The sequence below is a fragment of the Cynocephalus volans genome, chromosome 7 (genome assembly GCF_027409185.1).
Source record: "Cynocephalus volans isolate mCynVol1 chromosome 7, mCynVol1.pri, whole genome shotgun sequence".
NCBI classification, from domain to species: Eukaryota; Metazoa; Chordata; class Mammalia; order Dermoptera; family Cynocephalidae; genus Cynocephalus; species Cynocephalus volans.
In genome coordinates this window covers 73929431-73942253 of record NC_084466.1, presented here as the reverse complement: position 1 = coordinate 73942253, position 12823 = coordinate 73929431, and the positions used below count along the sequence as shown (strand labels likewise).

The 12823-nt window shown below is 41.3% G+C and overlaps 1 protein-coding gene across 1 annotated transcript; it reads left to right on the top strand.

The window, feature by feature from the left end:
* The first annotated feature begins 3332 nt into the window (after positions 1-3332).
* On the top strand, positions 3333-12465 carry CCNA1 (cyclin A1). Its single transcript, XM_063103403.1, has 8 exons — positions 3333-3515; positions 7427-7673; positions 7856-7980; positions 8405-8628; positions 9732-9936; positions 10920-11033; positions 11977-12110; positions 12414-12465. Exons 1-8 carry the CDS (start codon positions 3351-3353, stop codon positions 12463-12465), a joined length of 1266 nt encoding a protein of 421 aa, XP_062959473.1. The 5' UTR covers positions 3333-3350.
* Positions 12466-12823: the final 358 nt, after the last annotated feature.

The window sequence follows — 12823 nt, the reverse complement described above, 5'->3', positions numbered from 1 at the left end:
GTCACAAATTGCATTGGCTCCTTTGTCCCCCCAACATCTGTCTCTCACCTTACCATATAGCTAAATTCTTAAGTGTATACATGAAAATGAGAGGCATGCCCATGAGCAGGCAAAATATGTCCGTCCCTAAATGGACCTGTCCTTAAAATGGACTCTTCTACTTTTTTCATCTCTTTTTCAGTTCTGTCCTGAAAATCAACTTGATTTCACACAAATTAATGAAAACCGAAGTGTTTGAACAGGAAGTTAATCACTAGCTACAAGAGCAAAGGTAACAGAAGTAATAGCGGCTTTTGAAATGCCAGGTAATTGCTGGCAAAAAAAAAAAAAATTGTCTGAATTGTAATTTGGAAGGGGGGAGGAGTTGATTTTAGTAGGACTTTTTGGTTTTTAAAATCCCTAGTAAAGAATTCAGCTCTCATCCTCATTTTGGAAATTAATCCTAGAGTCAAAGCTTGCTGAGCACTCAATATAAGGTAGGAAGTGCTGACCAACTAATTTTTTTTAAGTTAAAAAGGATGTTGTAGTAGTATTTATGTCAGGTATTTTAGATATTAAAGTTGAATTTACGATTGAATGTATTTACTTCTCAATATAATTTATTGTATTATCAAATACATAGCTTATGTAAAACATGGAAAAAATTTAAATCTATTTAACTTTGAGTTTGAATCTTGATTTTGCTATAAAATCAAAATTATAATTATGCATCTCGCTAAAACTGCATAATTTTTGAGAAAGTCCTTTCTATTCTCTCTGCTTCTGTTGTTTTAATTCTAAGGCCAAATTTTTAGTATAGATTTTTTAAATAAAGATTGTGCACCTATTCATCAGTTGAATTTATTTTTATGCCATAAAGCACTACTTGTTGAAACAATAGCAAAGATATTTTTAAAAGCCAAGAAAACTGTCAATATTGCACAAGTTATACAAGTATCCAAATTTATATGTACATTACACACATATATTGATATCAGTTCACTTGACTCTATAATTTTTCTGACCAGATAATCATAATGATTTAATTTGGAATTCTAGGGCAGCATAAGAAGAAAACAATCATAAGTTACATAATCATTTCCCTTGTCTAGCCAAGTTTAGCAAAGTCGATGGAGAGAGAAAAAAAGGTGGTGTTAACATGTAATGATAATAATATTTTCTATGTATTAAGGTGAAATTAGGCTGCAGCTGTTGAAAAGAGAGGGGCTATAACCAAAAGAATCTGCTCTTGTTAGGTCTGCTAAATTATAGGGCCTTGGGAGATCAGGGATAAGTAAGGAGTCATGCCCACCTGTCCTGGAAAATGTTATCATCATAAGACCATTTTACTTAGAAGCAGTCATAATGGTGCCAGAAAGCCATAAAATAACCCAGAATACTTCTTATCACCCATACTCTCGATCCCCGCATGTAGGTTACAACCTAGTAACAATCCCACATGTGTATCATGTATAACCAATAGAAAACCTATGAAGTAATCAGGTGGGGCTGTCTTTCTTCCTTTTGATCCTTCCCCTTCTTGTGATTATAAAATGTTAAGCTCTGTGGGCCCTCTTTGGAACGTATTTTTCAGAGTTATCCGATCTCTGTACCTCCCTGGTTGGAATCATTATGTTGGCTCAATAAATCCTTGCTATTATGTATTTGGTCTGTTTCTTTTGTAGGTCAACAGGAGGCAGTAGAATAGGGGTATGCGATAATCTGCAGGTGCCAGGACTCCAGGGGGTCAAAGACCTCCTCCTCCCCGCCACATATAAGACCTCTTTCCTCTCTCCTTGGCCGTGACCCTGGATCCAGGGACTTTCCCTCCCTCCGTAGCCAGGCCGCCCACCCATCCCCCAGGTGGGGGCCTCGCCACTGTCCCCGGCAATGCCCCAAGCCCCATTTTGGCCGCCTGCGTTCCTTCCTCTTCCTGGGCCACAATCTTGGCGTTCTCGGACAGCTTCACGGGGTGGCAGCAGCAACCCGTCGGGGAAGACCTCTCGTGTGGACCTCGAGCACCCCGTGGGACCCTAAACCCCAAATCTCCTCTCTCGCCTCGCTGGGCCAAATGCACTGGGCTTCTGGCGTGCGGAGATCCGACATGACCGAAGGCCCGCCGTCACCGTGGATTAGGAGGCCCCGCTCCACCCCGAGGCCACCGCGCCGCTCCTCGGCCGCTGCCTGGGAGGAAGGGTAGGTGTGTGAGCTGCGGGCAGGGAGCGAGCCGCGCCCTCGGGCCGGCGTGGGCAGGGCCCCGCGTCGCTCTCCCGAGCCAAGGTTCTCAGGAGCGGGCCGCGCAGGAGACGTTAGCGGCTGTTGGAGGAACGGGTTCACCGAAACAGTCCCTTCTTCAGCCCGGCGATCGCGGGCTGGGCCGCCTTCCTCCCTCCCAGGCCCTGGCGCCGGCCAACGAGGGCCGCGTGTGCCGACGGCGGCCGCCGCCCCGGCACGCCCGGGCAGGGCGGCGCAGAAGGAGCGGGCGCGGCCGCCCGTTGGCCCCCTCCGGGCCTGAACCCCCAGGGGTCGCGGCGAGTCTAGCTGGAGCAGGTCAGGTGGGGAGGTCGCCATGGCGATGCGGTGGGGCGCGCAGGCCCACGGCGGTTGGCATGGAAGCGGCCCCCGCGGGGCCCGGGCGCGCCGCTGATTGGCTGATTCAACAGACGCGGGAGGGCTCAGAGTAATTAGTGCGGGGCGCCGCCGCCGCCGGTAGCCCGGGCTCGCTGGAATCTAGTAACACCTGGGTCCCCTCCCAGCCCGCCCCGCCCCCGCCGGCGCCCCCGCAGCCCCAGTCCTCCTGTGCACTTGCCCACGGCTCCAGACTTACATAAAGACATAACGCCGACAAGAGCGGGGCCCGCTGTGGGGTCCAAGCAGGTCTGGGGGCCTTCCGTCTGGTGGGAGTAGAGCCGCGGGGCAGCACCTTGCTTGTCACTTGGGAAGAGAGCATACTTTCTCGCAGCAGTGTGTCCTGGATCGTTCGTTTGGGGTTAGGAGAGATGAGCATCCTAGCAAGGAAGGACTCGTGCTCGTGGGTTTAGACTCCAGATTAACGTGATGCTTAGTATCCCGGCATGGAGGTTTGACAGGATGTCTGTCTACTTCCGGCCCTCAACCAGGTGTAGGAAGAAAGACCCGAGACATTCAGGTCACGTTTTGGTTCAGAGCAGCTTTGATTGCTTGAGCCGTCGCTCAAGCCCTTTCAGCCCTAATGATTGCTGGAAAGACCGGCCATTGGTGCTGATCTCAGGGCCTGGTGCTCTCTCTCCTAGAGGTTCGCTGCATCCTCAGAGCCCCGGGTGGAAGGGATTGACTAACCGGCTTGTGTGTTTCTCTTTCCCCGATAGCGGCAATTTGTGGAGTCTGAAGCAATGCATTGCAGCAGCTCCGAGAGCGGAGTCGTCCTGGCTCCACTGGTCCGAGGTCAGGATGCTTGTCCGGTCATCACCAGAGCCCAGCTTGGCCAGGATCCTCCACAAAGAACAGTGCTGGGTGTGTTAAACGAGAATGGGCAGTACAGGAGGACCCGTGGCCAGGTAACGACTCCTGGGAAAGATGCTTGTGAAGAGTGGCTCCCTGTCGTGGTGCTTTTTACTTGCAGTTATACCTACAAATTTCCCTTAGTGTTACAGCCTTGGACTCTGGACTATAGAGAAATTGGTTCTTTAAGATCCCCTTGACTGGTCCCTTTTCCAGCTAGAAATAGTGACTAATTTTCTTTCCAATATCAAGAAAATAGGTCTAGATGTAAAGCGATTTAAGTTCTGGGCTAAAAGGAAATGCAAATGCTCCCCAGATCAACTACAGAACTGGGGTTCCTCTGGGTCAGAGTGGTGTTCAGACTGATAGGCTGTGCCTGAAGCAATCCTGGATAACCTTTGCTATGCTCATTGGGGATAGTGTTAGAATCAGGGTTGGATCTGGCTAGACTTACTCCAAAAAAGGTGTTTTGAAAGCAGACATCTTCCCAATACCCCATTTTATTTTCTGTAGTTTCAGTTACCCGGATTAAACTGGAGTTGGAAAATATTAAATGGAAAATTCCAGAAATAAACAATTCTTAAGTTTTAAATTGCACGTCGTTCTGAGTGGTGTGATGAAATCTCATGTCATCCTGCTCTGTCCTGTCTGGGACATGAATCATCCCTTTGTCCAGCATATCCATGCAGTAGACACTCCCCCACTCATTAGTCACTTAGTAGCCATCTCGGTGATCAGATCAACCATGGTGGTATTCTGCTCACCCTTATTTCACCCTTATTTTCATAATGGCCCCAAAGTGCAAGAGTAGTGACGCTGGCAATTTGGATATGCCAAAGAGAAGCCAGAAAGTGCTTCCTTTAGGTGAAAATGGGAAAGTTCTTGACTTAATGAAAGAAAAGAAATCATATGCTGAGGTTTGCAAAGATCTACGATAAGGACAAATCTTCTCTCCATGAAATTGTGAAGTAAGTACAAACTTTGTGCTACTTTTTCTGTTGAACCTCAAACTGCAAAAGTTACGGCCACAGTGTGTAAGTGCTTAGTTAAGTGTACTGCTCTCAGGATCCCAACTGTGAAGGAGAGAAAAAGAGAGAGAGACCACATTCGCATAACTTTTATTATAATATATTGTTATAATTGTTTTATTTTATTGTTAGTATTGCTAATCTTACAAATTAAGCTTTGTCATAGGTATGTATGTATAGGAAAAAACATAGTATATAGGGGGTTTGGTACTACCCATGGTTTCAGGCATCGGTTTTCTTTTTTTCCGCTAGGTCAAACCCATAAGCATACAAATATATTGTATTTTTTTTTCTTCTTAAAAATCTTTCAACACAGCTCTTTGCAGCTACCATTGCATTTACAGCAACATTTCCTGAGATTTTGTTTATCCCACTGGCATTAAGCTCCATCAGGGTTCACTGTTGTATCCTCGGTGATTAAAACAGTACCTGAGCTTGGCCAGGGAAGCACGGAAGTATTTGATGAATAAATATTTTCTGTCTCTAGTTCTTCTCTTGCTCTCTTTTGACCCAATTCTTAGTCCTTCCTTCCTTGATTGGTCAGCAGCACGTAACATAATGATCATTCTTTATTCCTTGAGATAATTTCTTCTCACTCAGCTTGGAGAATACCACTCTCTCCAGGTTTTCTACCTAGCTTATTAGCCACTCTTTAATATCCTGGTTCTTCCTAAATCTTCAAGCTCTGACTGACTTCCTCTTTGGTCTGAATCTTGTACTCACTTCCTTAGTGATCTCTTCCCATCTCCTAGCATTAAATACCATCTATCTGTGGATGACTCATATTTTTACCTCCAGCCTGGACCTCTGTATTTCAGGCTCACATCTTCCCCAGACTACTTGACATCTCCACTTGGATCCACCTCAAAATTATACAAAACCAAATGCCAGCCCTCTTCCCCATGCCCAACCTACTCTTCTCAGTCTTTCTCATCTCAGTAAATGGAGTTTCCATTCTTCTTGATATTAAGTCCCCAAACCTTTTTTATTCTTGAATCTTCTTTTTCTCCCACCCCATCTAATATACCAAGAAAAAAACATTGGCTCTACATTTTAAAATTAAACTAGAATTTTAAAATGTCTAGAATCTCTTCACTTCACATCCTTTACTGTTAACTACTCTTATTTAAACCTCTGTTGTGTCTCACCTGGAATTGGTTTTATACCCAGTCATCTTACTCTAATCTTGCTCTCTATACCTATACACAGCCCAAATGATCTTTTAAAAACATAATTCATTAGTTAGAGCGCAGTGTTATATAACACCAAGGTCAAGGGTTCAGATCCCCATACGAGCCAGCTGCCAAAATACAAACCAAAATGAAACCAAAAATCAGATCATATAACTCTTCTGCCCAGAATCTTTCAATGGCTTCCATCTCTGAATAAAAGCCAATCCTTAAGTAGCTTATGTTAAGGCCTGCATAATCTGGCCTCTCTTGCTTTCTGACCTCATGTCCTATATTACTCTTTCTGTGTTCTGCCTGCCCCTGGATGTGTCTCTAAGACACCCTTCAACATTAGGGCCTTTATCCATGCTGTTCCCCCTGCCCAGAATGCTCTTCCCTCTGTCTGTATGACTTATTTTCTTACCTTGTTTATATCTTTGCCCAACTCTATCCCATTTGACATACTGTGTCTTCTTGTTTGTCTTCCCTTTAGTCCTTTCTATTTTTAAAAAAATTTTTCTTTATTTTTTGGCCGCTGGCTGGTATGGGGATCTGAACCCTTGACCTTGGTGTTATCAGAACCATGCTCTCCCAAGTGAGCTAACCGGCCAGCCCAGAGGACAGTCCTTTTTAAATGTTTTGATTACTGCTAAATTCTGGACACCTAGAACAGTGTCTGGCACATAGTAGGTGCTCAGTAAATATTTGTTTAATGAATATATGTCTCAACCCTTGTACATATATCTATATCTATGTAGCAAAAGTCAGACTTGGTAGTAACTTGTGTGCTCATCTGGTTTTGTAATTTGTGATTCTGACCTTTTATAGTCCCTGTGCTTCCCCCCCAGCCCCACCCCAGTACTACCATAAAGAATTTTTTTCCTACAGGGCATAAGCCACATATTTAACTTGCTAAAATGGCAGGGAAAATTATGGAACCACATACTAACTTGGAAGTAGCCTCCAACAGTAAAAAGATCAAGATTAATCAGAATAAAATGTCAATGAAATAGATAGACCTAGAATTTGCGTAAATATAACCGAGGTTCATAAAGCTCTTGCCTACCTGCCCTGATTCAGCTGAACTTAATGCCATCTGTCATGGCTCATCTTCAGTTGTGACAATGTTTGATATGTTAGACTTATTCACTGTGGTGGCATCACAGTTGTTCCCAGTGTTAATGTTTTAAGAATGAAGAAAAGGGAGAAGTGATTGAGGGATTTCCCCAAGAGTGATTGCATTATGTCATACACAAAGATTCTATGGTTTGTAAGAGAATTTGGTAGTATGGGTTTCCAAAATCATTATGTTTCTAAATAACTGGGCCAGCTGACTAAAAGTTAACTATTTAAGGAGGGGGGGACTGTAAGAACTTAGTAACTATGTGTCAAGAGCTGTGCTGAGTACCTATAAAATCTGTGATACTATAAACATAAAAGCCAATTTACAATTTTCTCCCACATATGGTCCCTATTTCATTTTGGAGGAGAAGTATAGCTTTAATTTTTCATATAATCTTGGGTTACCTTTGTCACATATATGAGGAAGACAAATTTCAGATAGCTCTTTTCCCATATATCAAATATAGACAAAGATAAGGGAAAAGCCATACTTTTGAAGCTTTATTTTCTGGAGTCAAATTGCTGGCATAAGTATTTCAATTTGGTATTCAATCTTACCTTCCCAGGCTGCTGGTTTGAGTCACATGAGTTCACATTGTCTGTCTGGTCTTTGGTGTGGTCTCTAATGAAAATTTACCCCCTTTCTAGGGGATCACCACAATCAAGTGTTTTTCTGGATCAGAAAATATCTTCCCTCCAGCTGGAAAGACAGTTGTCTCGGACTGCAGGGTCCATGAGCCAGCCAAGCAAGTGTTTGATATCTACATGGATGAGCCTGAGCAGGGAGACGGAGACATCTCCTTGGGCAGAGAGGGGATGGCATTTGAGGATGTATATGAAGTAGACACCAGCACAATCAAGTCAGACCTTCACTTCCTGCTGGATTTCAGCACAGGTAATCTGACTCACCTACGGCTGATAGTGCTGTGTTCACACCCATCTGCAGTGTTCACTAGTGAGTGACTAGCAAGAGAGAAATGGGAAATAAGATTATTTTTGTAACTGCCTGTGGAGAGTTAGAGGATGGGATGAGTTTTTTAATTAAATGATTTATCTGACAATGTCGAACCCCTGCAGTTTCCCCTATGCTGGTAGATTCATCTCTCCATTCCCAATCTGAAGATGCATCAGATTTTGGCACAGATGTGATAAACGTGACTGAATATGCTGAAGAAATTCATCAGTACCTTAGAGAATCTGAAGTGAGTTTTCCCAACTTCTACTTCAATCTCCAGGATCCCAAGCTCTTAATATTAACATAAGTTATAAACTCTTGGCCATAACCACTAGTGAATGGTGCTCTTATGACATCTAAACATAATATCCATGAAAAATAATAGTAGGATGGTAAGTAACAATTACTTGACCTATTTCTACATGATTCAAAGGATTTGTATATTAAGTAGTCCACTCTTAGGAATGACCCATACCACTACTTTTCTCCTACCTTGTTATTTCTTAACTAATTACACCACAGAATCAGAATTTCACACTTTCTTTCTTATGATAAAGATTTTTTGACTCTGAAATAGTATTCTAACCTTTGCTTATGAGATTTTTTAAAATAGCAACTGTATCTTTCTGATACTGCAACTGTTTAAATATCAAAACTCTTTGCCCAAACAGAGAAGATACAGACCCAAAGCACACTACATGAAGAAACAACTGGATATCACAGAAAGCATGCGTACGATTCTGGTGGACTGGCTGGTGGAGGTTGGTGAGGAGTACAAACTTCGAGCGGAGACTCTGTACCTGGCTGTCAACTTCCTGGACAGGTTTCTTTCCTGCATGTCTGTTCTGAGAGGGAAATTGCAGCTTGTAGGAACAGCAGCTATTCTTCTGGCTTCGTAAGTGTTCTTTCAGCTTGAATAATGTTCAACTACCACCTGTCAAAACACTTGATTTTTACCCCATTTATTGAAGCAATGCAGTACTTGATAATTAGAACTGTTCATGCCTCTTTTGATAAAAGATCGTCACCTTTACAGGATTTACTGAGAAAATGAATTTTACCCACATGTTCACTCTTCAATTCAGAGATTTATAGCAACAAATCCAGTATCATGACTAACGCAGCCATCAGCTCAAATTCAAGATCTAATTTAACTACTTTGCTGTTTAGTCTTTTGGCTGTATTCTAACACAAGTAAAAGTCCTATTAAAGTGATTTTGGTTATATAAAAACTGTCTTCATGATGTAGCACATGCCCCATAATAATACAGTTTACCTGGTTACAATGAATAAACTATTCTAGCTGGTTCCTGTTACTATCAGTCATTCATAACAATACTTAATTGTGTGGCAAAAGAAAGCTGGTTTGTGGCCGAGCTGCCTTTAAATGACATGTTGCTGAGTGGTAGTTTCCTTTCTGTTCTTCTGGTCTGAAACATTCTAGTTATTACAGTGTAAAAAATGGTCAAAATTCTCCTAAAGAAAGTAGAAACAAAAGCAGAAGGAAAGAATTGATGATAGTGATACTATATCATCTTTCTTTTGGCTATATAGCATCACTTGCTAATTTAAGAGAAGGTTAAATATGATCTTTTTAAAACCCAAAGGCCTATGGAATTTTTTTTCTGTCATTGTGTTCATCATACTGTTCTTTTCCACAAAATGATGGGAGACCTATAGAATTAATAGGAATTTGCCTGTAGTGTCTGTCATTCAGAGTCTTTCAGTGTATCAGAGGCCAAAACCTAAAATTCTCAGTTAGAGATTGTTTTGGTTACTATTCCTATCAGGAAGTACAGCATATCCTTGTAATACTCATGTTCTTGGTCTGGAAACAAGCTCCTAGTATCTTCATAGCCCAGTCGTATTTAAGTGGATATCTGGGTAGAAAGTAAAGAAGTTTGCAAGGGCCATGCTGAGAGGCTTGGCTTGTGGTAGCACAGAAAGTAAAGCCATAGGTTCCAAGCTTTATTTCTAAAAACTCTTTACCTTTCCCAGGAAATATGAAGAAATATATCCACCTGAGGTAGACGAATTTGTCTACATAACTGATGATACGTACACGAAACAACAACTGTTGAGAATGGAACACCTGCTCCTGAAAGTCCTAGCTTTTAATCTGACAGTACCCACCACCAACCAGTTTCTCCTTCAGTACTTAAGGCGGCAAGGAGTATGTGTCAGAACTGAGAACCTGGCCAAGGTATGCATGCCACATGGCTTCCAGAAACTTCTGGTGCCAAGGAGGGTAAAAAGCAGCTTTTCCCAGTCATCCTTCAGTTCTTCATTTCTTTTTAGTTTTTTTGTCACGGGCCCAGAAAAACTTTTTAGCAGTGGAAGAATGCTAATTTTAAGAACATGACATCTGGTTACAAGACATTACTATTGACTACATTTGGCAGGCACGGATGGTTAATCACCAACTATTAGAAAAATTTAAGCTTGGAAACTGTTCTCTTGTTGGATATACCCCACGTGCAAGCAACACATCTTAGATTTACAGAATGGGAACAAAGTAAATGTAGTTTAATTTGGTTGTAATCTCATCCTAACATATTGAGTAATGAAGCATTATTTGGTCATTTGGAATTATAGAGCTTTAGTTGAAGGCATTAAAATATTGATTTGATCAACTTGGTAACCATTATGTTCTAGGATATCTGGTACTTATATGCTATGCAGAGAGTAATAAGAACGTCTACATAAATTTCCCAGTATGTTTCTTCTAATCTATGTTCCCATTGGTACTGTTCTAGCCTCTGAGCTGCATGCATTTGCCTGATAAATTAATAGCTTTAATATGGTCATGTTTTTGCCTTTTGGCTGAAGGCTCTGTTTCCATTCCAGCTGTTGGAGCAATGCTACTTTACCGGATCAATGTAAACCTGAACTACTAGCTTAAGACAAGAAAAGTAACTTATGACATATACTATGTGGGCAGGCCAAATACTTATATATTGAAATTTTATTACAATATAAATCATTCTGTTTTTGGCCAGGCATAGCAATTATTAACGCAGTGAATAATTTTGAGTATCTATTTCTTTGTTCAACCCTAGATGCTAGTTGAACAAAGATAAGACACAATTTTTTCCCTTGACATTTCTAGGTTTACTTGTAACCTTAGTCAAATTTGGCCTCAGTCAAATTTGTAATTCCAATGAGATTTTTCTCTCTTGTGCTTAGTATGTAGCAGAACTGAGTCTACTTGAAGCTGACCCATTCTTGAAATATCTTCCTTCACTGATAGCTGCAGCAGCTTATTGCCTGGCAAACTATACTGTGAATAGGCACTTCTGGGTAAGATTCCAACTTCTTTCTAGATGAAATTCAAGGGCCTCTTGTAAGGGCAGGGTAGTTTAATAAGAAACTGGATATATATATATATATATATATATATATATATATATATATATATATATATATATATATATATATATATTTGCGGCTTACTTGTGTGGGGATCCGAACCTGTGACCTGGGAGTTATTGGAACTGGTTATCTTGACAGCAGGCTGCAAACTGCTGCTGAGTCTTGCAGGTCAGCCTTCATGGCTTTGACTCTATGGTTTTGCTCTGTGGGAAGCAGAGATGGCAAGAAGTCAATGGCATGATCATTCAGCAGAAACAGACCCAGAAACCTCAGTGCCCTTGAGGTTCAATCATTGACCACTTCGTGCAAAAGTTGCTGACTCTTTCCCTGTGTGTAAGAAAACCTGGGTCCAATTAGGATGGCTAGAAGATTGCACCAGGCTTTGAAGAGAACAGTGCAGTCAGTGTTGCCTCTTTCCCGGAAAGGTGGCAAGATCAGGAACGGACCCCTGGGGTCGGTTCTGAAGGCTCACTGCTGTGACAAAAGAAGTGGAGTGTCTATCTTTATTTTCTGGAACACTTATTTCTCATGCTGCATTTTGACTAAGAATCTTTTATATTCTATACAAATAGGATGATCAGGCAAGCAGAGTTCTTTAAGGACCAGTTAAACTCCTGCTCATGAGGGAACAGGGAAAGTGATCCAACTCCAAATTGAACATTATAAATTTATAACAAGAGCAAATTTAGAACTCTGACTGTTGTTTCTCATGTTTTATATCTAAAGTTTCTGAAGGAGGTTACGGTTTCTTTTGAGAGCAATGTGGGTCCTTCTAAGGGATTATTTCCCTTCATTTCATAATCAGTTATCTTCAGATTTCTAATATCTTATAAAGTTAAATGAAGCAATTTTTTTCTTTTGTTTTGATTAGCCAGAAACCCTTGCTGCATTTACAGGCTATTCATTAAGTGAAATTGTGCCTTGTCTGAGTGAGCTTCATAAAGCATGCCTCAATATACCCCATCGACCTCAGCAAGCAATTAGGGAGAAGTATAAGGCTTCCAAGTAAGTTTACTGACATTTCCTTACCATGGTTCTCTATTTAAAGCTTAATGGATTATAGTAATGTCAGAATTAGAAACAGAACAAATTATCTATCTGGTGCTAGGTTGGGAAGTTACATATTAAATCAAGAAAATCAATTTGAAGAGGCCTAGATTTATAATTTGACAGTGTACTACACAGTCATAGTCTGCCAGCTTTCTTCCATTCTGTTAAAACTACTAGAAGGTTTTCTGTGGCCTGAGATTTCACAAAACTGAAGTCCTTGGTTTGTGCTGACCCGCCTTGCTTTGGGTCTCATTTCAGGTACCTGCATGTGTCCCTCATGGAACCACCTGCAGTTCTTCCGCTACAATAAGTTTCAGAACTGAAGTCCTTCCAGAACTTAGCCTCCAGGCCAGCAGAATTGCTCTTAATTTTCATAGGTTTCTGAAGGTCGGGTCAACTAAAGTTACTACAATATAGATGACATTTTAAAAAATGTAAATGTATTTAGGTTTTCTTAGGCTTTAGTAGCTTGTAATATAGTCTAACATTTTTTAAAGAATAAACAATTTTCCATATGACCATGTGTTAGGTTTATTTACTAATTAGCATGGCTGACACACTTAACTGGAACTTTAGTTGAGAGTATTATAAGCATCGTCTCTATTTCAAGCCTTCTTCTAAATTGGTTTTATAAATGTGACAGGCTATTAGGATTAATGTTGTTTGGC